Source organism: Pongo pygmaeus, chromosome 19 (genome assembly GCF_028885625.2).
Source record: "Pongo pygmaeus isolate AG05252 chromosome 19, NHGRI_mPonPyg2-v2.0_pri, whole genome shotgun sequence".
In the NCBI taxonomy this organism is placed as follows: Eukaryota; Metazoa; Chordata; class Mammalia; order Primates; family Hominidae; genus Pongo; species Pongo pygmaeus.
The window spans coordinates 92,517,472-92,543,012 of NC_072392.2; the positions used below are offsets into that span (position 1 = coordinate 92,517,472).

Genomic DNA, 25,541 nt, shown 5'->3' on the forward strand with positions numbered 1-25,541 from the left:
CTTGGAGCTGGGTGCGGTGACACGCGCCTGTAATCCCAGCTACTTGGAAGGCTAAGGCACGAGAATCGCTTGAACCTGGGAGGCTGAGATTGCAGTGAGTCGAGATCATGCCACCGAACTCCAGCCTGGGTGACAGAGCGAGACTCTATCTCAAAAAAATAAAAAATAAATAAAAAAATAAAGTATGTCTCTTGTAGATTACATGTAGCTGGCATACAGGTGAATCATAGTGTTTTTTTGTTTGTTTGTTTGTTTGTTTTGAGACAGAGTCTTACTCTGTCACCCAGGCTGGAGTGCAGTGGCGTGATCTCGGCTCAGTGCAACCTCTGCCTCCTGGGTTCAAGAGATTCTCCTGCCTCAGCCTCCCGAGTAGCTGAGATTACAGGTGCATGCCACTACGCCTAGCTAATTTTTGTATTTTTGGAGAGATGAGGTTTTACCATGTTGGCCAGGCTGATCTCGAACTCCTCGCCTCAAGCAATATGCCCACCTCGGCCTCCCAAAGTGCTGGGATTACAGGCGTGAGCCACCGCGCCCAGCCTGGATCATGGTTTTTTCCTTTTAATCTATTCTATCAATATCTGGTTTTAAGTGGAAAGTTTAATCTATTTACATTAATTTAATTACTGATAAAGTTTACATCTGCCATTTTGCTTTTTTTTCTATATGTCTTAAATCTTTTTGTTCTTTCTCCATAACTGCCTTCTTTTGTGTCACATATTTTCTAGTGTACCGTTTAATTCCCTTATCATTTCTTTTTTTTTTCTTTTCTTTTTTTTTAGAAACAAAGTCTCACTCTGTCACCCAAGCTGGAGTGCAGTGCCATGATCATAGCTCACTGCAGCCTCAAACCCCTGGACTCAAGCAATCCTCCCACCTCAGCCTACGGAGTAGCTGGGATGACAGGTGCATGTCACCACACCCAGCTACTTTTTTATTTTTTAATTTTTGTAGAGATGGGGTCTTGCTATGTTGCCCAGGCTGGTCTCAAACTCCTGGCCTCAGGCAATTCTCCCACCTTGGCCTCCCAAAGTGCTGGGATTTCAGGCGTGAGCCACCACACCCAACTTCAGCTGTTGATCTTATTGATGATCCGGTGTATGTGATGAGTCATTTTTCTCTTGCTGCTTTCAAGAGTCTCTGGCTTCAGCTTTGATTATGATGTTTCTAGGTATGGATATCTTCGAGTTTATCCCACTTGGAATTCATTGAGTTTCTTGGATGTGTAGATTATTTTTTTAAAATCAAATATGGAATATTTACAACCATTATTTATTCAAATATTCTTTCCTACCCTTTCTCTCTCTCCTCTCCTTCTGTGACTTCCATTACATGTATGTTGGCATACTTGATGGTGTCCCATAGGTCTTTAGACTCTGTTTTTCTTTGTTCTCTTTTCTTTCTATTCCTCAGACTACATAATCTCAGTTGACCCATCTTCACGTTCAATGAGTCTTCTGCCTGCTCAAATATGCCATCCCATAGCTTCTCTGCTATATTTTTATTCTGGTTAATGACTCCAGAATTTCTATTTTGTTCTTTCTTTTAAAAATAATTTCTCTGATTTGGATGTGGTGGCTCGTGCCTGGAATCCTAGCATTTTGGGAGGCAGAGGTGGGTGGATTACCTGAACTCAGGAGTTCAAGACCAGCATGGGCAACATGGTCAAACCACGTCTCTACTAAAAAAAAAAAAAAAAAAAAAAAAAAAATCAGCCAGGTGAGGTGGAGTGCGCCTGCAATCTCAGCTACTTGGGAGGCTGAGGCAAGAGAATTGCTTGAACCCAGGAGGCAGAGGTTGCAGTAAGCTGAGACTGTGCCACTGCACTCCAGGCTGGGCAACAAAGCGAAACTCTGTCTTCAAAAATAATAATGATAATAATTTTTGTCTATTTGTATTTTTTATTTGGTGAGATAGCATCTCATGCTTTTCTTTAGTTGTTTCGATGTGACTTCCTTTCTTTGTATTTCCTTTCTGTGTATTTCTTGGCATGTCTTATAATTTTTTTTATTAAAAACTATACTTTTTGTATGATTTAATGTGGCAACTTTGCAAATCAGATTGACATACCTCCCAGAGTCTGTGTTGTTGCTGTTTGTTGTAGTTGTTCTTTGTTTCATTAATGAATTTTCTTAGCTAGTTCTGGAAAGTCTGTATTCCGTGTCACGTATGATCACTTATAGTCTCCGCTTAGCTTAGTGATTAGTTAATGATTGAACAAAGATTTCCTTAAGCATTTGTCACCAAAAAATCCCCCCTTCTCTGCTAAGGGGCTCTGTGTGCGTGTGTGAGCATGCCTTTACACTCGGCCAGGCAGTCGTCAACTCTGCCATAGTGTCTGTGCAGAGATGAGGTCAGCCAGAGAGTTTAGGGCTTTATCGGCTTTCCTGAGCATGACACAGCTCTGGGCGTGCACACAGCTCTATCCATGCTTGTGACCTTCTAGACTCCCAGGAATATGTCAGATCTTTTCAAAGCCCTGTGGACACATCATGCTTCAGCTTTTCCTTTTACTTATTTACTTTTGTTGTTTAAATGTAATAGAGGCTGAGCACAGTGGCTTACGTCTGTAATCCTAACACTTCGGGAAGCCGAGGCGGGAGGATCGCCCGCGCTCAGGAGTTTGAAACTAGTCTGTGCAGGATAGTGAGAGCTTGCCTTTAAAGAGAGAGAGAGAGAGGAGAGAGAGAGAGAGAGAGAGGAAGGGGGAAGGAGGGAGGGAGGGAGAGAGAAAGAGAGAGAGAAAGAAAGAAAATAGGGACGGGGTCTTGCTATGTTGACCAGGTTGGTTGTGAACTCCTGGCCTCAAGCAGTCCCGCCTCAGCCTCCCAAAGTACAGGCGTGAGCCACAGTACTCGGCCCAGCTTTTCCTTTTAAGCTTTTTGGTAGGTCTATTCCTTGCCCTACCTGTTATCCACTGCCTCAGGAAGCTGCAAAGCTAGTCAGTTGCCTGCAATTACACCCTGATGAAAAGACTTTTCACACCAGGCAAAGGCTGAACCAAGTCAATTACAGTCAACCTTGCAAGAGGAGCCTTATCAGGGAACCACCAGACAGGTCAGATAATGACAGTTCTTTGGGCATGAGACTTGAAAGGAGCTCCAGCCTCATTCTGCTCCCTCTTGTGGCGCCAGGCTGCTGTTTTTCATCGGGAGTGCAGAATGTGAATTTTCAAGGCCACCACGGAACTGCGGAGTGTGCCATCTTAACCAGGGCAAGTGAAAATGCCACTGTTTTTACCAAGATTCTGCTGTTTTCCTTGAATAAACATTCTCCCAACTGCCCTAAGCCTCTGGCTAATTTCCAGAGTTCTGAAAAAGTTGATTGTGACCATTTTTGCCAGTTTTCTCACTGCTATTATGGAGGAGAGAATTTTTGGAGGTCCTTACTTCACGGATTTTGCTGATGGCACACCTGGAAAACTGATTTTTGTTTGTTTGAGACGGAGTCTCGCTGTGTCGCCTAGGCTGGAGTGCAGTGTCACGATCTTGGCTCACTGCAAGCTCCCCCTCCCGGGTTCATGCCATTCTCCTGCCTCAGCCTCCCAAGTGGCTGGGACTACAGGTGCCCGCCACCACACCCAGCTAATGTTTTGTTTTGTTTTTTTTAGTAGAGACAGGGTTTCACTGTGTTAGCCAGGATGGTCTTGATCTCCTGACCTCGTGATCTGCCTGCCTCGGCCTCTCAAAGTGCTGGGATTACAGGCATGAGCCACCGCGCCCAGACTTTTTTTTTTTTTTTTTTTTTTTTGAGACAGAGTCTTGCTCTGTCACCCAGGCTGGAGTACAGTGGTGCGATCTCAGCTCACTGCCACCTCCGCCTCCTGGGTTCAAGCGATCCTCCTGCCTCAGCCTCCCCAGTGGCTGGTGCATGCCACCACGCCTGGCTAATTTTTGTATTTTTAATAGAAATGGAGTTTTGCCATGTTGGCCAGGCTGGTCTCAAACTCCTGGCCTCAAGTGATCCACCCACCTTGACCTCCCAAAGTGCTGGGATTACAGGCGTGAGCCACCGAGCCCGGCCCAAACTGCTTTTTTTTTTTTTTAATTTCTAGTGAGATCAGAAGTCACCTGCCTGGATTGGCTCTGAATGTCCCTACCTGCTCTGTTCCCCTGACCCTGGAGTCGCCAGACACCCAACCCATGACTACACCCAAGCCAGTCTTGACCCTGGGCGTAAAAAGCATTCCCCACTCCTCCCTGATCTGTATGTTCTTATACTTTTGCTGCTTCTTTGGGAGTAGGAGCCAGGATGGCTGAGAAACTCCTCCTCCAAAGCTCTCCGTAGTCAGCTGCTTCCTGAGGCCCCGATTTCCCTCTCAGACCTGCTGCCTCCTGCCCAGGGGAGCTTGCAGATTATGGAATAGACCCGGGCTCCCATAAACGTCCCTGCCAAATTATCTGGGTGCCAGAGCTCTAAAAGACTGAAGTGGAGCCACTTTGCCATGATTAATTCAGGAGCCTTGACTCACTCATTATTCACAACCTCTTTTAGTGGTTTTTCACTCCAGCTCATACCAGCCCAGACTCTGGCGCTCCGCTGCTCCAAGAAGGGCCCCTCTAGGGCCATGTGGGACCCAGTGGGACCTACTCTTGAGCACTGCTTTCCCAAAGTAGAACAGGCTTATCTTTTATTTTTATTTTTTGTTTTGTTTTTGAGACAGCCTTGCTTTGTTGCGCAGGCTGGAGTGCAATGGCGTGATCTCAGCTCACTGCAACCTCTGCCTCCCAGGTGTGAGCAATTCTCATGCCTCAGCCTCCTGAGAAGCTGGGATTACAGGTGCCTGCCACCACGCCCAGCTAATTTTTTTGTATTTTTAGTAGAGATGGGGTTTCATCATGTTGGCCAGGCTGGTCTTGAACTCCTGACCACAAGTGATCCACCTGCCTCAGCCTCCCAAAGTGCTGGGATTACAGGTGTGAGCCACCAGGCCTGGCCTATTTTTATTTTTTGAGACAGGGTCTTGCTCTGTCACCCAGGCTGGGGTGTAGTGGCACAATCATGGCTCACTGTAGCCTCAACCTCCCAGGCTCAAGCAGTTCTCCCACCTCAGCCTCCCGAGCAGCAGGCAGCCTCCAGAGTAGCAGGCAGCCTCCCGAGTAGCAACCTCCTGAGTAGCATGTGCCATCATGCCCAGCTAGCTTTTAAATTTTTTGTAGAGACGGGGTCTCACTATGTTGCCCAAGCTGCTCTTGGATTCCTGGGCTCAAGCAATCCTTTTGCCTCAGCCTCCTAATGTGCTAGGATTACAAGCATGAGCCACTGTGCTTGGCTGAGCAGGCTTATCTAAGAAAACATATTTCTGGGCCAGCTTAGTTCAGGGCAAATGCCTTGGACTTGGAGAAATACTAAGTCAAAGCTTATGAACTAAGTACTTTTGTTATTTTACAAAACGGCCTTTCCTAGAAACAGCTCTGAGTGACAGGGTGAGCCCTCATTGTGCATTCATGGGAAAATGGAAACGAAATCTAATAGGACAAAGGACAGATAACTTTTCCATCTTTCTTGGCAAAGCACTAATAACAGATCACAGTAAAGGCTAAAGCTCCTCTGTGAGTTTCTTTCCAACAGAGGCAGCAGAGGTACAAAGGATAAGAGGAAATGAGCTAATGCAGCAGAGAGATTCGCCTAAATGGGGCCTTTCCAGGTGCTTTTCCCCAAGTTAGGGACTCGGCTCTCCTCTCGCCTGGCTCCCTCCATCCTGAGGCTCATCTTCCATCTCAGCTACCTGTCACTTCCTCCAGGAGGCCTTCCCTGACCACCCTCATGTGTTCCCCTGCCACTATGCCTGTCCTGTCCCCAGAGGCTTTCCCAGAGCCGAGTGTTGGGTAGGTAGTCAATGCCTGGGAGGGGCTCAAGGAACTGAATGAAGCTTGCACTCTGGGAGTCTCTCCAGAGAGTCTGTGGGGGCTGGTAGGAAACTCAGGCTGATTTGAACCAAGCCCTGATTCTAGAAAACCACATACCTGCCAAACCAGAAGCAGCAGCCCCCCTCTCTCCCCTGCTTCCTGCCCCAAGGAAGGAAGCCTGTGCCCCACTCCACTCCTTCTTCATCTCCTTTCTCAACAGCCTGCTGGGACACCCGAAAGGGCAGCCTGGTGGCGGAGCTATCCACCATTGAGTTCAGCCACCGAGACCCTGTGTATGGCACCATCTGGCTCCAGTCGAAGACGGGCACCGAGTGCTTCTCAGCATCCACGGATGGGCAGGTACCCACCAGCCAGACACTGGGGAGGGGAGGGAAGTGAGAGACAGTAACTGTTCCCTGGTTCCCCATCAGAACCCCTGGGGACATTTCCTTTAACACATTTTATTTTGAGACGGAGTTTCACTCTTGTTGCCCAGGCTGGAGTGCAATGGCGCTATCTTGGTTCACTGCAACCTCTGCCTCCTGGGTTCAAGCAATTCTCCTGCCTCAGCCTCCCAAGTAGCTGAGATTACAGGCGCCTGCCACTATGCCTGGCTAACTTTTTATTTTTAGTAGAGATGGTGCTTCACTATGTTGGCCAGGCTGGTCTCGAACTCTGACCTCAGGTGATCCACCCACCTTGGCCTCCCAAAGTGCTGGGATTACAGGCATGAGCCACTGCGCCCGGCCTAACACTTTATTTTTAAGTTGAGTAGTGATAATACATGCCCATGGAACAGAATTTAAAGGGTGCAAAAAAGAAAATGCCTTCCTCTCACTCTGCCTGCACCTCCTCCCCTCCCTCCCTCTCCTATGTCTGCCTTCGGAGCTAGTCTCTGCATATGCAAGGAAACACACCTCTCTCTTCTTCACTCTTTCTTTTTGCACACTTCACACACTATTCTGTACTCGATGTTTTTCATTGTGTGTACCTTGGAGATAGCTTCATATTTCATACACCGCTGCCCCATGCCTATTAATAACTGCATCGTGTGGGTGTACCATAATTTATATATGGATTCTAATATTTTGTTGCTACCCCCCAAAAAATGTAGCAAAGAGCATCTTTATACACAGATTATTGCACACATGCGGGGATACATCTACAGCAGACATTGCTGGCAGCGGGACTTCTAGGTCAGAGCACACATGCATTTTTAACATTGCCGGATATCGCCTTATTGCGGGGAGTCTTGGCATATACAGAGTCTTGGCCTTGCACCTGGGGGTTTTGATTCAGTAGGTCGAGGGCGAGGCCTCAGCATTTGGGTTGTATGAAGCTTGCCAGTGACTCTGATGATCAGCCAGGTGTGGGAACTGTGGACAGAACAGCAATCCTCAAAGTGTATTTGCTCCCACGAATTGCTGGGAGCTCCATCCTTTGTGGCCCAGTGGCTGACCCCAGGAAGGTGGAGTGAGGGTGGAGAAGGCAAAAGCCAGGGGAAATACAGGGCCTGGAAGTCTCACTGTCGCCCCTCCTCCCGCCAGGTCATGTGGTGGGACACCCGAAAGATGAGCGAGCCCACTGAAGTCGTGATCTTGGACATCACCAAGAAGGAACAGTTGGAAAATGCCTTGGGTGCCATCTCCCTGGAGTTCGAATCTACTTTGGTGAGTGTCCCTTGCTGTCCCTTCCCCGACTTGCATTGACAGGGCAGCCAGGGCTAAAGACAGGCCATTGCTAGGATATCAGGTGCTCGTGGAACCCAGCACCAGCCCAGGGAGGCCAACCTCACTGCAGCCATCCTAGATGTGTGTGGCCTTTACAACAACTTTCCAGCAGGGGGCAGCAGAGCTTCTCGAAGAAGGACACCATAGTCATCATGGCACCAAGTCATCTTTTGGCCAGTGGCCCAGCTGAACACAGAGGGCAATCTTTTGACAGGACAATTCCAGAAAAGCCCTGTTTCGTGGGGAAGGTCACGCCCAGGACCAACATCGGGAGGCCTGGACTCCAACCCAGGTCCTGGCCCTGCCAGGCACGGGGGCCATAGGTTGGTCACCTGCCTTCCTCTGGGGAAGGAAGAGGTACTGGAGAGGAAAATGAGGTCAGAGCAGGCTTCTTGGAAAACCAGAGCACAAGCATGGTCTCGGTGTTCAGTCACTGAGAATGACAAAGAAATATCAAAGTTCAGGTCGGGCAGGGTGGCTCACACCTGTAATCCCAGCACTTTGGGAGGCCAAGAATTTAAGATCAGCCTGGGTACATAATGAGACCTCCCCCCACCACCCGCCCAGTCTTTACCAAAAAAGAAAGAAAGAAAGAGAGGGAGAGAGAGGGAAAGAAAAGGAAAGAAGGAGGGAAGGAAGGAAGGAAGGAAGGAAAGAAAGAAAAAGAAAGGAAGAAAAATATCAATGTGAGGCAAGGTGCTGTGGCTCACACCTGTAATCCCAGCACTTTGGGAGGCTAAGGTGGGAGAATCACTTGAGCCCGGGAGTTCAAGACCAGCCTGGACAACATAGCAAGACCCTGTCCCTACACAAGAAAAGAAAAAAAGGGCCAGGCGTGGTGGCTCACACCTGTAATCCCAGCACTTTGGGAGGCCAAGGCGGGCAGATCACCTGAGGTTGGGAGTTCGAGGCCAGCCTGACCAATATGGAGAAACCCCGTCTCTACTAAAAATACAAAATTAGCTGGGTGTGGAGGTGCACGCCTGTAATCCCAGCTACTCGGGAGGCTGAAGCAGGAGAATCGCTTGAACCCGGGAGGTGGAGGTTGCGGTGAGCCAAGATCGCATCATTGCACTCCAGCCTGGACGACAAGAGCGGAACTCCATCTCAAAAAAAAAACAAAGAAAAGAAAAGAAAAACAGGAAATATCAAAGTTTGAGCATGGTGCAAATGTGTTAGAGGAGGGAAGCTTCTAGAAGCAGTAAAGGAAGACTTCCTCACTAGAGTAAGAAGACAACTTTCCCTTGTTGTTGGCTTTTGGTTTGGGCTGAGTCTTGGTTTATGTCTTAGTGTAGCCCAGGCCTGGTTCCCCCTTGGGGGTGTCACTTGTTTGCTTCGGGGTCATGGGCCATCATTCCAAGGGCTTTGGGAGGCCCTGGCCTCGAACATACCTGGGCAACCCTAGCTCAAGGCTGAGAGATGAATGTTGATGGAATGAGGAGACACTTCAACTGACCCCCTCCCCAGAGGACAAGGCACTGGGCATGGAGGTTGGGGTGGCGAGGGCTCAGGAAAACATTCTGTCCCAGAGGCAAGGCTTCCTAGGCCAAGTGCTAGACATGCGACCATATCACTACTAGGGCCATCTCCTCTATGCCTGGCCCTTGCAGGGTGCACACTGTGTGCTGGACACTTGTGGCTGCCTGATTTAATAAGCTTGTACAGTCGCCTATAACCATCTCGTGGGGTAATGTTATTATCCGTACTTGCCAGATACACACAATGAGTCTTTGTGAGATTAGGTTGTGAGTCCTAGTACCTGGTAAAGCCAGGACTCAAACCCAGGGCTCCAACTCAGAGGCCCAGGGTGTCCACCTGCAGCCCACCATGAAGTATGAGGCCAGAGGCACAATGGGCCACTCAGATCTGGGTGGCCTTTCTCCCTGGCTCACTGACGGGCGGCATGCAGTCTGCTTGAATACTTTCTTCTCTGGACCTCTCAAGCTTGGTCTTTTCACTTGCCCTTGACACCCAACTTGAAGCCCAGATTTTTGTTTTGTTTTGTTGAGACGTGGTTTTGCTCTGTTGCCCATGCTGGAGAGCAGTTGTGTAATCTCAGCTTACTGCAACATCCACCTCCTGGGCTCAAGCCTCAGCCTCTTGAGTAGCTGGGACCACAGGCACATGCCACCAAGCCAGGCTAATTTTTTTTTTTTTTTTTTTTTTTGAGACAGAGTCTCACTCTGTTGCCTAGGCTGGAGTGCAGTGACATGATCTTGGCTCACTGCAACCTCTGCCTCCCAGGTTCAAGTGATTTTTGTGCCTCAGCCACCACACCTGGCCATGTTCTGGGTATTTTCTAGAGATTTTATATTTATCATTTTAGTAATTTTCTGGTAGAAGAAAACTGCACAATAAAACAATATGTTTTTTAAAAAAAATAAAAATAAAAAAGCTGGGGGGCCAGGTGCGGTGGTTCAGGTCTGTAATCCCAGCACTTTGGGAAGCCGATGTGTGCAGATCGCTTGAGCTTAGGAGTTTGAGACCAGTCTGGACAACACAGGGAGACTCCATCTCTACAAAAATACAAAAATTAGCCGACCCTGGTGGTGTGTGCTTGTGGTCCTAGCTACGTGGGAGGCTGAGGTGGGAGTATTGCTTGAGCCCAGAAGGTCAAGGATGCAGTGAGCTGAGATCGCACCACTGCACTCCAGCCTGGGCAATGGAGCCAGACCCTATCTCAAGAAATACATAAATAAATAAACTAGGAGTTCTTTTTTTTTTTTTTTTTTTTGAGGTGGGGTCTTGCTCTGTAGGCCAGGGGCTGGAGTGCAGTGGCATGATCTCGGCTCACTGCAACCTCCGCCTAAAACCTGGGAGTTCTGTAAGGGCAGGTTCACCACCTGCAGAGGACATCTGAGCCCATTGACAAAGGCCCTCCCCTCAGTGTGCCCCTCCCCTACCTCACTCGGCTGTTCTTTCCATTTGGAATGTTGAGGACTCAGCGCTGTTGTACGCTCAGGCCCTGCTGGTGGAGGTTGTCCAGTCTAGCCCAGAAGTTAAGACAGAACAGTAAACAAGGAAGGGCATTGCATGATGGAGGGGGTCATGCTCAGAGACGCAGAGGGGAGCACTGGACCAGGAGTCAGGAGACCAGCCTTTGTGCATTCAGTCCACAGTGAAGTGAGTAACTACTAAAGCTCAGTTACTACTAAAGCGATGGACCCATGTCAGACAAGCTCGCGCCCCTCAAAGAGCTCACCCACCAGCAGTAGGGGGATGAATTACATCACCGACTGCCAGGTGGCTTCCTGAGTGCTGGTTGGTCACCTGCTCTGAGTTCTCAGGGACACCACCAGCCTGGACAATGCTATGACAAATGTCACTGTCATGCCAGGGAAGGCTCTGCCCATCCCGTGAGTGATCTGGGTGGGCCACCCTACATCCCCTCCCTGGGTCTTCTTTACTCTCTCTGGAAACAAACTTTCAGGATCTTTATGGCCAAATGCATCGAGGACACAGTGGTGCTCTGCAGAGGGGGCTAGTGACGTGACAACCCTCCAGGACTGGAGGAGCCAGGGAGGGCTTCATTCAGGCACAGGCTCCTTGAGCAGCTTCCAAAAAGATGGGGTCTGAGGAGCCCGGGAAGAGTGGGGACAGCTGTCCAGGAGGGGCCACAGCCCTTGCTGAAGCTTGATCTGAGGGCCTTCCTAGCGCCTGCAGACCCCCCAAGCAAGCTCCTGTCCATGCCCGCTAATCCCAGAGTTGATGGTTCATGGAGCCTTCCCCTCCTGTGTCACTCCTTCCACAGCCCACCAAGTTTATGGTGGGGACCGAGCAGGGCATCGTCATCTCCTGCAACCGCAAGGCCAAGACGTCAGCTGAGAAGATTGTGTGCACCTTCCCGGGCCATCATGGCCCCATCTATGCCCTCCAGAGAAACCCATTCTACCCGAAGAACTTCCTGACGGTTGGCGACTGGACAGCCCGCATTTGGTCTGAAGACAGCCGGGAATCGTCCATCATGTGGACCAAGTAAGAGGCGATGCTGGGGACGGGAGGGGATGCAGGGGACAGGAGGGGATGGAGGGAGCCCAGCTGGGCCCCGGAGAGTCCCGAGCCTCCATATGTAAAATGGAGAAAAACCCTTCCACAAACACCCGAGCTCATGTTAGCAAGTGACTTGCTCCAGCCACTCCACAAAGTGATAAGCTTCAAACCACTCAGTTACTAAAAATAATGGCCATGGCTTAATTTTATTTCCTTTTTTTTTTTGAGACAGTCTCGCTTAATTCCCCCGACTGAGTGCAGTGGCGTGATCTTGGCTCACTGCAGCCTCCGCCTCCCAGGTTCAAGAGACTCTCCTGCCTCAGCCTCCTGAGTAGCTGGGACTACAAGCACCTGCCACCATGCCCAACTAATTTTTGTATTTTTAGTAGAGATGGGGTTTTGCCACATTGGCCAGGCTGGTCTTGAACTCCTGACCTCAGTTGATCCGCCCGCCTCGGCCTCCCAAAGCGTTGGGATTACAGGCATAAGCCACCGTGCCTGGCTGGCTTAATTTTCATAATCCTCAAAATACCCCCAGGAGGAGGCAGCATTGCTCTTCTCCTCATCTCATTTTTCATGTTAGGGAACTGGGCTACAGAGAGGCCAAGCCACTTGCTCCTGCTCTCCCAGCTAGTGAGGAGCCGAGATTGGGTGTGAACCCAGGAAGCTTGGCTGGGAAATGCGGGTGCCTTGGCACGATTCAGCAACGTGGCATAGCCTGCCTTGCTCAGTGCCCACTCCTCTGAGGGGAGCAACAGACAGGGAGCTTGAGACAGAGCTATGAGCACAATGGTCAGACCAGAGAAGCTTGGACCATCACATCCCCCTCCGTTCTTCTTAGGGCCCATTTACCTTGTCTAAAAGTGCCCTTTCTCCTCCTCCCCTTCATCTCCTAAATTAGGTAATAAGCCCCGAAATCTAACCACCCCCTTGAGTCATTCACCACCGAGCACTGCCATGTGTATTGTGCATTGCATGTATAAATAAATTACTTTTTTCTCTTGCTAAAAAAAACCATCCCGGGGTTCCTTTCCTACCCACAGAACCACAGACTCCTGCAATGTCAATGCCACCATCAACCCTAATGAACATCTTTGGTTCCAGTGCTTCCCACATCTGGTTGCATCAGAATATCTTGGGAGGAGTTTTTGTTTGTTTGTTAAAACGTTTTTGAGATGGAGTCTTACTCTGTCACCCAGGCTGGAGTGCAATGGGGCGATCTCGGCTCACTGCAACCTCCGCCTCCCGAGTTCAAGCGATTCTCCTGCCTCATCCTCCTGAGTATCTGGGATTACAGGCGCACGCCAGCAAGCCCAGCTAATTTTTGTATTTTTAGTAGAGACGGAGTTTCACCATGTTGGCCAGGCTGGTCTCAAACTCCTGACCTCAGATGATTCGGCTGCCTCAGCCTCCCAAAGTGCTGGGATTACAGGCATGAGCCAAGTGCTGGGATTACAGGCACCTGGCCAAGGAGTGATTTTTTAAAATCCAGGTTCCTAGCCCCAACCCTGGGGGTACTAACATAGAATCTTGGGCTTAGCCCAGGAATGGGCTTGTTAAGGAGCTCCCCGGGGCTTGTGACTCAGCCAGGCCTTGCTTTGGGAGCAGAAACCTGGTTTGATGTCCTCATTCTACAGGTGTGGGAACGCTGGCTGAGAAGGGCAGTGCATTGTTCCAGGCCTTATAGCAAGTAGGGGGTTCCCAGTAGATGTGAAGCCCTTCACAGGCTTTAGGAGCCTTCCCAATGTCTTCAGGTTCTGCAGGCTGCCAGGGCTGTGTGAAAGGAGCAGTGAGGGCAGGGTGTCGAGCACAGTAACCCATAGGCCTTTCGCAGGGCTGGTTCCTAGAGGGACTTGGTGGACCTATGTCCTAGAACCTGGGTCTCCCTTGTCCTCCTCCTGCATAAGGTTAAACAAATTTAGCAAATAAGAATATCTGGCCCTGGGCCAGGTGCAGTGGGCTCATGCCTATAATCCCAGCACTTTGGGATGCTGAGGTGGGAGGATCACTTGAGGTCAGGAGTTCAAGATGAGCCTGGCCAATATGGTGAAACCCCGTCTCTAATAAAAATACAAAAAATCAGCTGGGCTTGGGGGCTCACGCCTGTAATCCCAGCACTTTGGGAGGCCGAGGTGGGTGGATCACCTGAGGTCAGGAGTTCAAGACCAGCTGAGATTGCGCCACTGCACTCCAGCCTGGGCAACAGAGTGAGACTCCATCTCAAAAAACATAATATTTGGCACTTAGTTAAATCTGAATTTTTTTAAAAAACTATTTTTTTTAGTATAAGTATGTCCCATGCAATATTTGGTATATACTTATACTAAAAATTATTCATTGTCCAAAAATCTCCAGATTTTTTTTTTTTTTTTTTTTGAGGTGAAGTCTCTTTGTTGCCCAGGCTGGAGTGCAGTGGCACGATCTTGGCTCACTACAACCTTCACCTCCTGGGTTCAAGCAATTCTCCTGCTTCAGCCTCCTGAGTAGCTGGGATTACAGGCGCCCGCCACCACCCCTGGATAATTTTTTTATTTTTAGTAGAGGCAGGGTTCTGCCATGTTGGCCAGGCTGATCTCAAACTCCTGACCTCAGGTGATCCACCGTTCTCAACCTCCCAAAGTCCTAGGATTACAGGCATGAGCCACCACGCCCGGCCCAGATCCTTTCTTTAGTCTTGATCATTTCTCCCACTGTGGTCTGGCTGTCAACACACTCCGTTTGCAAAGGTGACTGGGAAGTGTACTCTCCGCCTTGCCCAGCAGGGGCCCAGCGACAACTATATTGCAATGGAGGAAGGGAGAGGAGGTCTGGGTGAAAATCTGAAGGCTCCACTGTGTGTGTCTCTCTTTTTAAAAAATGTTCCATCTTCACTGAAGAAACTCTTGAAAACCCAGATGAAACCAAGTAGGAAGTGACACTCTCCTTATCTCAGTGGTAGCAGCTTTTCTGGGCATGTCCTTCCTCTGACTCCCATCCGTGAGTCCCAGGGCTGGGACCAGGTCCAGCAACACGTGCCTGCTGCCTGGAGTTAGCAGCAGAGAAATGCCAGCAGCCAGCCCACGGGCAGGACTGTGCCCAGAGCCCTTTCTTTATTTCATTTGAGACAAGGTCTCACTATGTTGCCCAGGCTGGAGTACAGTGGCACAAATATGGCTCACTGCAGCCTCGACCTCCTGGGCTCAAGCAATCCTCCCATCTCAGCCTCCCAAGGAGCTGGGACCACAGGTGTGTCCTACCTGTGTCACCAGCCGGGTGTCACCACCACACCCGGCTGTTGTCCAGGCTGGTCTCAAAATCCTGGCTTCAAGCGATCCTCCTGCCTTGGCCTTCCAAAGTGCTGGGATTACAGGCACATGACCAGCCCAGAGCCCTTTAAAGAACAGCCTGTCAGACACCTGAGGTCAAGAATTTGAGAGCAGCCTGGCCAACATGGTGAAACCCCATCTCTAGTAAAAATAAAATATTAGCTGGGTGTGGTGACGGGCACCAGTAATCCCAGTTACTCAGGAGGCTGAGACAGGACAATTGCTTGAACCCAGGAGGCGGAGGTTGCAGTGAGCTGACATGGTACCCCTGCACTCCAGCCTGGGCAACAGAGCAAGACTGTCTCAAAAAAAAGCAATCTGTGAGCTGTGGATGAGTGAGGTCAGCACAGCTAGAAGTCAGACACAAGGAAGAACTTCCTACCTAGCAAGACTCTGAGACCCTGGAGCCCAGAAGGGACCAAGTGAGCCAAGCTGTGGCTCAGAAGCCTCTGTCCCTCCAACCATGACGTGGTCTACCTCCCACAGGTACCACATGGCTTACCTCACTGATGCTGCCTGGAGCCCCGTGAGGCCGGCCGTTTTCTTTACCACCAAGATGGACGGAACCCTGGATATCTGGGACTTCATGTTCGAGCAGTGCGATCCCACCCTCAGCCTGAAGGTCACGTGCATATCCCTCCTTGTGCATCCAGGTCCTCAGGGAGCCAGGTCCCGGCATGGGTGTGAGTGTGGGGTGCTGTGAGCACGTGTGCAGTGTGTGGCCAGGTGTGTTTGGGCCTCTGTGGGGGAGCCGTGTGCAGGCTGACTGCAGTGATTGCTTTGGAGCGTGTGCTCCTACAAAGGTTAAGGGGCCTGGGGGATTTGGCATCCTGGTGGCACAACAGAACCACCTGGGGGAAATTTAAAAAGAAAAAAAAGCAGGTACCTGGCATCTCCTGCCTCCAGGCCGATTCCTTCAGAGCCCCTGGGGGTTTGGCTGCTGGACCTTCCCCTTCATGTCAGGGTGGCCAGAGCTGAGCCCCGCTGGCTGGGGCCACGGAAGGGTGAGGGTGTTGGGGAACCACCGGGTGACTGTGAGGCGGAACTGAAGGGGTGGGGCGGGAGATGAGGCAGGGAAGCCAGGAGCCTTGACAGCCGGTCTCCGAGTTTGAACTTCCTCCTGTGGGGCAGAGGCGTCCCGAGGATGTTTGAATAGGGCCAAGTGGCTGAGCCTCCCCAGGGGCCAGTTAATCAGACACACATAACTTTGCTCCTCTCTTCTCTACCTGGGTCTGCCCGGCCCCTTCAATAGGTGTGTGACGAGGCCCTCTTCTGCCTCCGGGTTCAGGACAATGGGTGTCTCATCGCCTGCGGCTCCCAGCTGGGGACAACCACCCTGCTGGAGGTCTCGCCTGGGCTCTCTACCCTCCAGAGGAATGAGAAGAACGTAGCCTCTTCCGTAAGCACCGGGTGCCTGAGGAAAATCCCTCCAGCACGTCCCGACCTGGCCCCACAGCAGAGCAGACTAGTCAGACAAATAGATGGCCCCGCCCTCCCACCGCCAGGACATAGGTGCACATTCTGGGGGAAGCAGTGTGGTGTCCTGACGTGGGCTCCATAAATAGGTGTTGGTGTGTCCATTTGCCTTTGCTCAACTGCTGCGTAGCTAAGTGGCCTTCAGTAAGTCACGTCACTCTCCAGGATTCAGTTTTTTACCTGTAAATCAAAGAGGTTCGACTTGGTCAGTTTGTCTGGTTTCAAATAACACTTTTTGTGTGTGTGTGTGTGTGTGGAAACTTTCCAATGAAGGCTTAGAATTGTATTATATTATATTGTATTTTAATTTAATTATTTTTATTTATTTATTTATTTTTGAGACAAAGTCACACTCTGTTGCCCAGGCTGGAGTGCAATGGTGAGATCTAGGCTCACTGCAATCTCCGCTTCCCAGGTTCAAGTGATTCTCCTGCCTCAGCCTCCTGAGTACCTGGGATTACAGGTGCACACCACCATGCCCAGCTAATTTTTGTATTTTTAATAGAGACAGGATCTCACCATACTGGCCAGGCTGGTCTTGAACTCTTGACCTTAAGATGATCTGCCCACCCTGGCCTCCGAAAGTGCCGGGATTATAGGCGTGAGCCACCGTGCCCAGCCTAATTATTTTATTTATTTTTATTTTATCAATTTATTTTATTTTATTTCATTTTGAGACAGGGTCTTGCTTTGTTGCCCAGGCTGGAGTGTGGTGGCACAATCATGGCCCACTGCAGCCTCTACCTCCCAGGCTGAATCGGTCCTCCCACCTCAGCCTCCTGAGTTGCTGGGACCACAGGCATGCACCACCATGCCTGGCTCATTTTTTAATTTTTGTAGAGACAGGGTCTCCTTATGTTGCCCAGGCTGGTCTCAAACTCCAGGGCTCAAGCAATCCTTCCACCTCAGCCTCCCAAACTGCTGGGATTATAGGCATGAGCCACCACACCCAGCCTGAAGACTTAGTAGAATGCCAATAGGGAAGCCAGATAGAAGGGGACTTGAAGAGGGGGACTGAGATCCAGTCCTACATCGTTTCCCCAGTGGACAGCCCTGCAGGCAACCCCCCAGAACCATGGGGAACACTGTGGAATTGAAAACCCCTAGTGCTAGGGCCGGGTGTGGTGGCTCACGCCTGTAATCCCAGCACTTTGGGAGGCCAAGGCGGGCAGATCACCTGAGGTCGGGAATTCGAGACCAGCCTGACCAACATGGAGAAACCTCGTCTCTACTAAAAATAGAAAATTAGCCAGGCATGGCGGCACATGCCTGTAATCCCAGCTCCTCGAGAGGCTGAGGCAGGAGAATTGCTTGAACCTGGGAGGCGGAGGTTGTGGTGAGCCGAGATCGTGCCATTGCACTCCAGCCTGGGCAACAAGAGTGAAACTCTGTCTCAAAAACAAAACAAAACAAAAAAGGAAAACCCCTAGTGCTGAGGCCTGGAGAGCCTCCTGGCTCTGCCTGAGACTGGGATCTCACCATTGAGCTGGTCCTTGTTGGGCAAAGGCCACCATATTTCATAGCTCCAAAGGGTGCTCTTCTGCCTGTGGTCCTGGAACTCCACACTCCTTGGCATTGAGTAACTCAGTGTCCCTGCTGCAGCCTTCCAACCCCAATATTCAGCCCTCCTTCCTTGACACCAGCCCTGGGTACAGACCTCTGCAGTACAGGGACTGTATGGAGAGCAAGGAGAGCTCAGCAGAAGCCCCACCTGGCCCCTGCACTGGAGTTGCTTGCCGTCCTGCCCTCTCCCCACCGGCCTCTCTCTGTCCCTGGGTGCCCAGATGTTTGAGCGTGAGACCCGGCGAGAGAAGATCCTGGAGGCCAGGCACCGGGAGATGCGGCTGAAGGAGAAGGGTAAGGCGGAGGGCAGGGATGAGGAGCAGACCAATGAGGAGCTGGCCGTAGACCTGGAGGCGCTGGTCAGCAAGGCCGAGGAGGAGTTCTTCGACATCATCTTCGCAGAGCTGAAGAAGAAGGAGGCAGACGCCATAAAGCTGACGCCAGTGCCTGTAGGGGCCTGGACAGGGGTTGGGTGGGTTGGGGACTGGGCGGGACACATGGCACTTGGGTTCTGCTTCTGCTTGCTGACTTCCTGGGTGACCTCGAGCAAGTAGCCTTACCTGCTAGATCTTAATTTATTCACCTGGCAAGTGGGAAGAATTTTTCCCTTCCTTCCAAAGAATCCTAAGTCTCCAAACAGACTTCAGGCTCCTTACAGGCAGGAACCATACTCCATGCCTCCTGGTATCCTCCCCTCCCCCCAGAGAGGGCACATCGTGAACATGTGTGTTGAGTGACTGAATGAGGGAACATGTGTGTTGAGTGACTGAACGAGGGAACATGGGTGTTGAGTGACTGAACGAGGGTCTTAGAGGTAAGTGAGCTGTCAGAGAGGAATGGGCCTTGAGACCCCTGGAGGGAAGGGCTGTGGCATTAGTAGTATGCACGTCATGCCGGCTTACCCAGGTTTGGTGTCAGGAGTGTGACCTGTGGTCAGCTCATCTGCCCATGGCCCCAGGTCTAAAGTGCTTTCTAGCTGTATCACCTGAGCTGGTCACTTCACTTCTGGCTTCCTTCATTTCCATCTGGAAAATGAGGAGATGTTGCTATAAAGATGGTGTCTGGTCATCTTCCAGATCCTCTTTTGTACCAGCGGAGAGAGGAAGAAAACACATTGCCTGTCTGGGTCACCTCCTTCAGGCCCCACAGATAAGATGCCAAGATATGAAAGAGCCAAAGAGCAGTGTGGAAGGGAAAAGAAACAGCGGGTATATGCCAGGATTTACCCTTGTAGGCAAGACTGGCTGCAGACTTGGGGATTGCAGGCACTGCAAAATGAAAACGTGAGGGCCCTCGTTTAAAAAGTATTAATAATTTTAAAACAGTGACAACAGAGCGTTAAACCAAGTGTGGGCCCTGCTGAGACAGGGTCCAGTATATCTGCACAGAGCACCCACCCATGGCGCCTGCTTGAAGAAGAGCTGTATGGCAAGTTCTTGGTCCCTGATAGAGTGGACAGAGCGAAGGATGGTGCCTGAGCACACAGAGAAGATAACTGGTTCCATCTTGTGATTTCTTCCCTCTTCTGCCTCCCTCCCCCTGGGTCTAAAGCTGTGATTTCCACAGGTGTATTTTGCATTTGAGGGTACTTGGTTATGAGATGTTTTCTTCTCACACTGGGTAATACAGGTGGGGCAGAGAGCTCCCTCCACTTCTGGTGGAGGCAAAACTAGAATCCTGGATTCTGACACCTAGTCCAGGGCTCCTCCCACTCACCACTCCTGGCCTATCCAGCCCTGCAAAAGGCAAAGATGACACTGGCCACCTTTTACAATGCAATGGTGGCTGGTAGGCACCATGCTTTGTGACATATGTCCCAAAACGTGCTCTCACCATGGCTTGAACATTCTACATGAAGAAGTTGAGCCTTGGAAGGGGTTCAGGTTCACAGAACTTGGCCCCTTCCTCCTCCTGCCTGCCACACACTTCCTGCCTCTCTCTTAGTCTGCAGTTGGCCCAAAATGCTGGTGGTCAGAAAGTACCATGTGGTACTGAAGCTGTTTTACATAGGCTGGGTCCTTATGCCCACTATTTCTAATCCTGGCCACAGCCCTGCAAGGTGTCCTGTCTTCTCTATGGGTGAGGGAGCCAAGGAGACTCAGGAGGAGCTAGCCCGAGGCCTCCCAGTCTGCACGTGGCAGAAGCCAGGCGTGTACCCAAGTCTGCCAGATTCCCCCAGCTCTGCCCACCTTTGGCACCGTCTAGGCCCTCGCCAGCCACAGAGCTGGCACCACGGGTTCCAGGGTGCTCAGTGACCCAGGCTTCAGCCATTTGGCTGCTTTGGGCCTCGTGGGGTTCACATCCCAGGGGAGTGGGGAAGGCCTGCCCCCTACCAACACCAACACTTCTGTGCTGTCTTCCCCTGCAGCAGCAACCAAGTCCAGAGGAAGACCAGGCGGTGGAGGAGGGAGAGGAAGCAGCGGGGGAAGAAGGGGATGAAGAAGTGGAAGAAGACTTAGCCTAGAAGTCAGCCTTCGACTGCGGTGCTATCCCTGTGTGCCTTCCTTTCCCGCCTCTTGGTATTGCCCTGCTCTCACAAGTGGGGGGCTCAGCTCCCCCTTAAAGCAGCACTGGTTGGTGGGTGGGGAGCATCGGGCCCTGACTTCTCACCCCCTACAAATCACTAGCCCCCACTGACTCACTGGGCACTGAGTCCTGAGCCACCCCTTGGAGGGAGGGAAGGGGCAGGGCTTGTCCCGGAGCTGGCTGCCCCATTGTCTCAGCCACCCTGAGCCCACCCCAAGGCCGAGGCCACCTTAGTCCTGGCCCTGGATGTTTCCTGGGATTCAGCTTCTCACAGGCTCCCCAGCAATCATTTTCGTTTGTAATCTTGCAGACCCTCAACCAGACTTGCACGGCCATGGCAGGGCCTCGGGAAGACCTTCGGGAGGGGGGAAGGGTTTCTCCTCCATGATCGACCCTCCTCGTCCACCTACAAATCAGGAACAGAAAGTCTGTCCACTTTGAAAATACCTTTCCAGGCAGCGACCTCACCATTTGGACACATTGCCATGACAGGAGCCTCCAAGTGTGTGGGTGGGGACGGGCGGGACGAGCTTGGCTGTTCTGCTGCACCTGAATGCTTTCTGTTATCCTAATTCTTGTAAAATTAAATAAATCATAATGCCACGAGTTAGTACGTATGATGCATCCTGCACCCAGAGCCTGTCACATTATCTCGGGTAATTCATTGATGACATCCCTGGAACTGTGTGCTCCTATCATCTTTATACTACACAGGAGGTTCCAGGAGCGGTACAGGGACGTGCCCACGTCTCAGAACTCGTGACAGGGCAGAGCGGGGACGGGAGCCCAGGCAGCTCATTCCTGACCCTGCACGGTCATCAACTGTGGGCCAGGTGCTCTGCAGGCCTCTCGGGGACTCCAGGGTGGGAAGTGGGCTGCCCTGGGGGTGCCCTGAAACTGCAGCTCAACAGAGCAGTCAGTGACCATTACCAGAGACATCGGGAGGTCGAGAGGGCACCTCAGTGCCAGGCTTGCATGAAGAACAATGCCCTGACCATCATCATCCTGTGGATGGCAGGTGACCTTGGCAGGGACCCAAAGTGCCCTTGAAAAATGCCCTTGAAAAATGTGTTGGTCAGGTGTTGCAGCTCACGCCTGTAATCTGAGCACTTTGGGAGGCCAAGACAGGAGGATTACTTGATCCCAGAAGTCAAGGAGGATCACTTGAGACCAGCTTGGACAGCATAGTGAGACCCCCATCTCTAATTTAGAAAAAGAAAGAAAAATGGCCATGTTAAGCGTCTCCTTGGCTGGGTGCAGTGGCTCACGCCTGTAATCCCAGCACTTTGGGAGGCCAAGGTGGGAGGATCACTTAAGCCCAGGAGTTCGAGACCAGTGTGGGCTTAAATTAGCCTGGTATGGTGGCGCACCACTGTAATTCCAGCTACTCAGGAGGCTGAGGTGGGAAGATCACTTGAGCCCAGGAGCTTGAGACTACAGTGAGTCACAATCGCACCACTGCCCTCCAGCCTGGGCAATGGAGCAAGGCCCTGTCTTGAAAATAAAATAAAATGGCCAGGCGCGGTGCTCGCGCCTGTAATCCCAGCACATTGGGAGGCTGAGGCGGGTATATCACCTGAGGTCAGGAGTTCAAGACTAGCCTGGCCAAAATGGTGAAACCCCGTCTCTACTAAAAATACAAAAAACTTAGCCAGGCTTAATGGCGCACACCTGTAGTCCCAGCTACCCGGGAGGCTGAGGCAGGAGGATCACTTGAACCTGGGAGGCAGAGGCTGCAGTGAGCCGAGATCATGCCAGTGCACTCCAGCCTGGGCGATAAGAGTGAATCTCTATCTCAAAAATAAATAAATAAAATAAATCTCCTTGAGGAGGGACCCAGGGCCAGCTGTCCCTCATACCCAAAGAGAAGAATTGAGTTGTCAACTGTGGTTAACCTTGATAAAACGATAATCTCAGGTTATGCTGAGTGCTTGATCTTACAAGTGCCCCAGCAGTGATCTCACATTTCAATCCCCACATTATGGATGTGGCAGGCGAGACAGAGAGAGGGAGTAACTTGCTAAGTCCAATGGGAGTGGGTGGCAGAGCTGAGACTTCAGCCCAGAGTCACAGCCCTACAGCTTACACCATGCACACTGCGCTCCCAGGACCCGGGTAAGAGGAGTGGGCTGGGCCATTCCAGCATCAGACGGAAGGGGCCACGAGGGGGCAGCAGGCCCCTCACTGAGCAGGGACACACGGAGCCTCAGTGCCGTCCTCAGGAACACCCTGCCTACAGCAGCGATTCTCTACTGGGGAAGATTTTGCCCCCAACAGGACATCTGTCAATGTCTGGGGACAACCGGTGAGGCGAGTGCTTCTGGCATTGAGTGGGTAGAGACAGGGACCCTGCTCAGCATTCTGCACACAGGACAGCACCCTACATTTTGGACAGTGGAGTCATGCTAGAGAGGCCCAATTTAGAGAAAAATCTACCCAAATGGAGTGTCCCAAGAGAAAGTACAGGCTCTGCACACACTAACCTGAGCACACCGAAGGCCCCTGTGAGAGGCTGGCACCATGAGCTCGAAGGCAGGAGGACCTTCTTTCGCTGAACTGGAATTTTGACCTTTGGCTTGTGCCTGCAAAAGGAGGCTGCCTGATGGAATCAGCAGGTCCCTTGTGGGTGCAGAGAACGCCACTGGGCAGGGACAGCATTTGAAGAGGCATTTGAGGAGCGGCCGTGGAAGAGGAGAGGAGAGCCCTGCAGACGGCACCCGGCAAAGGGCAGCACAAGCTCAGCGGGTGCGGTGCCAATGCTGCCAGCCCGTATGATGACCTTCACTGACCTCTCACGCTGGCCTCACCGGGAATCTGTTGTTTAGTCCCTTCCTAAGGGGAGGCAAACCAAACCACGAGGCATCACTGGGGCGCCAGAGGTGGCGGGAAAAACCCACCCTGTGGGTGTGGACTGTGCACTGGGACCACGCTGGAGCCGGTTTGGGAAGTGCGGAAGCAGCAGCCAGACTCAAGTGTCCACAGCACAGTGACGTCCTTCCTGTCCATGCCACCCGGAAAAGGGGGTGCTTCCTTGGCCTCTTTTGCTCAGCTGACTTAATAAATGCACCGCTTAACCAAAGATGCTTCCACTGTAGCTCTTGGGAGAATCACTGTCCCCTTTCCCCACCATGTGGCTGCTGGGGACTGTAGGCCCCAGGGCAGGACTCTGAGGAGGGACCCCCCCTGCCCTTTATAAGTAACAAAATTAAGTGTTCCCTGGGTCCCAGAGGCCCCTGAGATGTTACTGATGCCCAAGTAGGAGGCAAAGGTGACTGCTGGCCTGACACAGTGGCTCACACATGTAATCTCAGCACTTTGGAAAGCCAAGGCAGGAGGATCACTTGAGCCCAGGAGTTCAAGACCAGCCTGGGCAAACTAAGGAGACCTCATCTTTATTTTATATATATATATGTTTTTTTTTGTTTTTTTTTTTTTTTTTTTTTTTTTTTTTTTGCAATGGAGTTTCCCTCTTGTTGCCCAGGCTGGAGTGCAATGGCATGATCTCAGCTCACTGCAACCTCTGCCTCCCGGGTTCAAGTGATTCTCCTGCCTCAGCCTCTTAAGTAGCTGGGACTACAGGTGCCCGCCACCACGCCTGGCTAATGTTGTATTATTAGTAGAGACGGGCTTTCACCATGTTGGCCAGGCTGGTCTCAAACTCCTGACCTCAAGTGATCCATCCGCCTAGGCCTCCCAAAGTGCTGGGATTACAGGAATGAGCCATCGTGCTCGGCCTATTAAAAACTTTTTTAAGTGACAACTGATGGCCTACCAGGCTCAGCAACCAGAGACTCCCAGCCAGCCTCTCTGTGTGCTGAGGTCCTGGGGACGCCTGCAGCACTGGTGGGAAGTGTAGATAGACACAGTGTTTTCACGGCATTTCCAGGCAGGGAAGTCTGAACCCAGCTCGGGCGCTTGCCATCCGGGTAACGTTGCCTACACTCAGCCCTGTGCCAGGCACTTGCCACGAGTGGAGAATAAACCAGATGCAGGTCCCGCCTCCCAGAGCCTATACACCAGTAGGAGGCAGGGAAAGCTGATAGATAGGCAGATACCTACAGAACGACAGTTGTGCAAAGTGCATGTTAAGGAAGAGTACAGGGTGCCGTGAGAGGGATAACAGGAAGAACTAACCTAGACTATAGAGAAGAAGGAGCTGGCCAGGAGGCCTCTGTGAGAAAGGGACAATGCAGCTGAGACCTTAAGAACAAGCATGAGGCAGAGATGTGTGTACACGTGCGAGTGCATCTGTGTGCATGTGTGATGATGTGCACATCTGTGTGGAGGGGCACCCCAGGCAGGGCAGCTGCACACACAATTCCAGAAGGAGGAAAGAAGCCGGTGCTGCTCTGTTAGACCAACAGGGAGTCATCAGTGTGACTGGAGTGAGTAAGGGCTAGAGCCTGGAACCAGCCAGGGACAGCAAGAGTCTGCTGGGGCAGGGCTTGATGTCAAGGATTTTGACCTTGCTCCAAAGATCACTGAGAAGCATGGGTGTGGTTCGATGAAGCATTTGCTGGTGGAGGGAGGCCTGGAGGGAGGCACCTGGGGGTCGATTGGGAGCACATTGTGGTGTCAGGCAAAAGAGATGGCAGCTTGGAGTGGGGCGATGGCCACGGAATTACTTACCTCTCTGCACCTCTGCTATCTACCTTCAGGAATTGTTTGGGTGAATAAATGAAATAACACACTAGCCACTCGGTTCAAAATAAGTGCTCAATAAATACCTATCACCTCCCTCACTTAGAAGCATCTGACGACCACCTGGGACAGGCCTCATGGCTGGTGGCAAGTTCTAGGTTAGTACGAGGAGCTACTAGAATGACTTGTGAATTTGTTTCTTGGGGTCCTTTCAGCTTCTGCATCCCAAATTTGGAAGAGGATGCTGGGGCTTAAGAGAAAAGTCCTCAATCCATGCTTTGTTTTCCCAATAACTCTCTTCCATTTCACCTCCCAAGTCGTAGCTCCAGGAGCCAAGCCTGTGAGTAGTCATGCCCAGAACACGAGGAGGTGGGACTTTGCCCAGGTTGCCCTAGAGCTCTAGAGGGCCAACGGGCTTTAGAAAGGGCTTATCAAAACCAATGGCTTCCAACTGCAGGTGG

At 51.4% G+C, this 25,541-nt stretch overlaps 1 protein-coding gene across 22 annotated transcripts in view; it reads left to right on the forward strand.

Moving 5' to 3' along the window:
* The window catches only part of DNAI2 (dynein axonemal intermediate chain 2), a 41,105-nt gene extending 20,049 nt beyond the window's left edge, over positions 1-21,056 (forward strand). For 4 of the 22 annotated variants that reach the window (XR_010124488.1, XR_010124487.1, XR_010124485.1 and 1 more), the window contains exons 7-13: positions 6,070-6,209; positions 7,397-7,519; positions 11,331-11,554; positions 15,361-15,496; positions 16,127-16,273; positions 20,282-20,432; positions 20,750-21,042. Coding sequence is in view for 14 of the 22 variants with exons in the window: in XM_063655353.1 (XP_063511423.1) it covers positions 6,070-6,209; positions 7,397-7,519; positions 11,331-11,554; positions 15,361-15,496; positions 16,127-16,273; positions 18,135-18,362; positions 18,990-19,121; positions 20,282-20,377 (1,226 nt within the window). In the remaining 8 variants the exon portion in view is untranslated. Of the gene's footprint in view, positions 1-6,069; positions 6,210-7,396; positions 7,520-11,330; positions 11,555-15,360; positions 15,497-16,126; positions 16,274-18,134; positions 18,363-18,989; positions 19,122-19,963; positions 20,228-20,281 lie in introns of those variants that run through there. The other 18 variants (XM_054458317.2, XM_063655352.1, XM_054458321.2 and 15 more) reach the window with 9 other exon arrangements.
* The last annotated feature ends 4,485 nt before the right edge of the window (positions 21,057-25,541 follow it).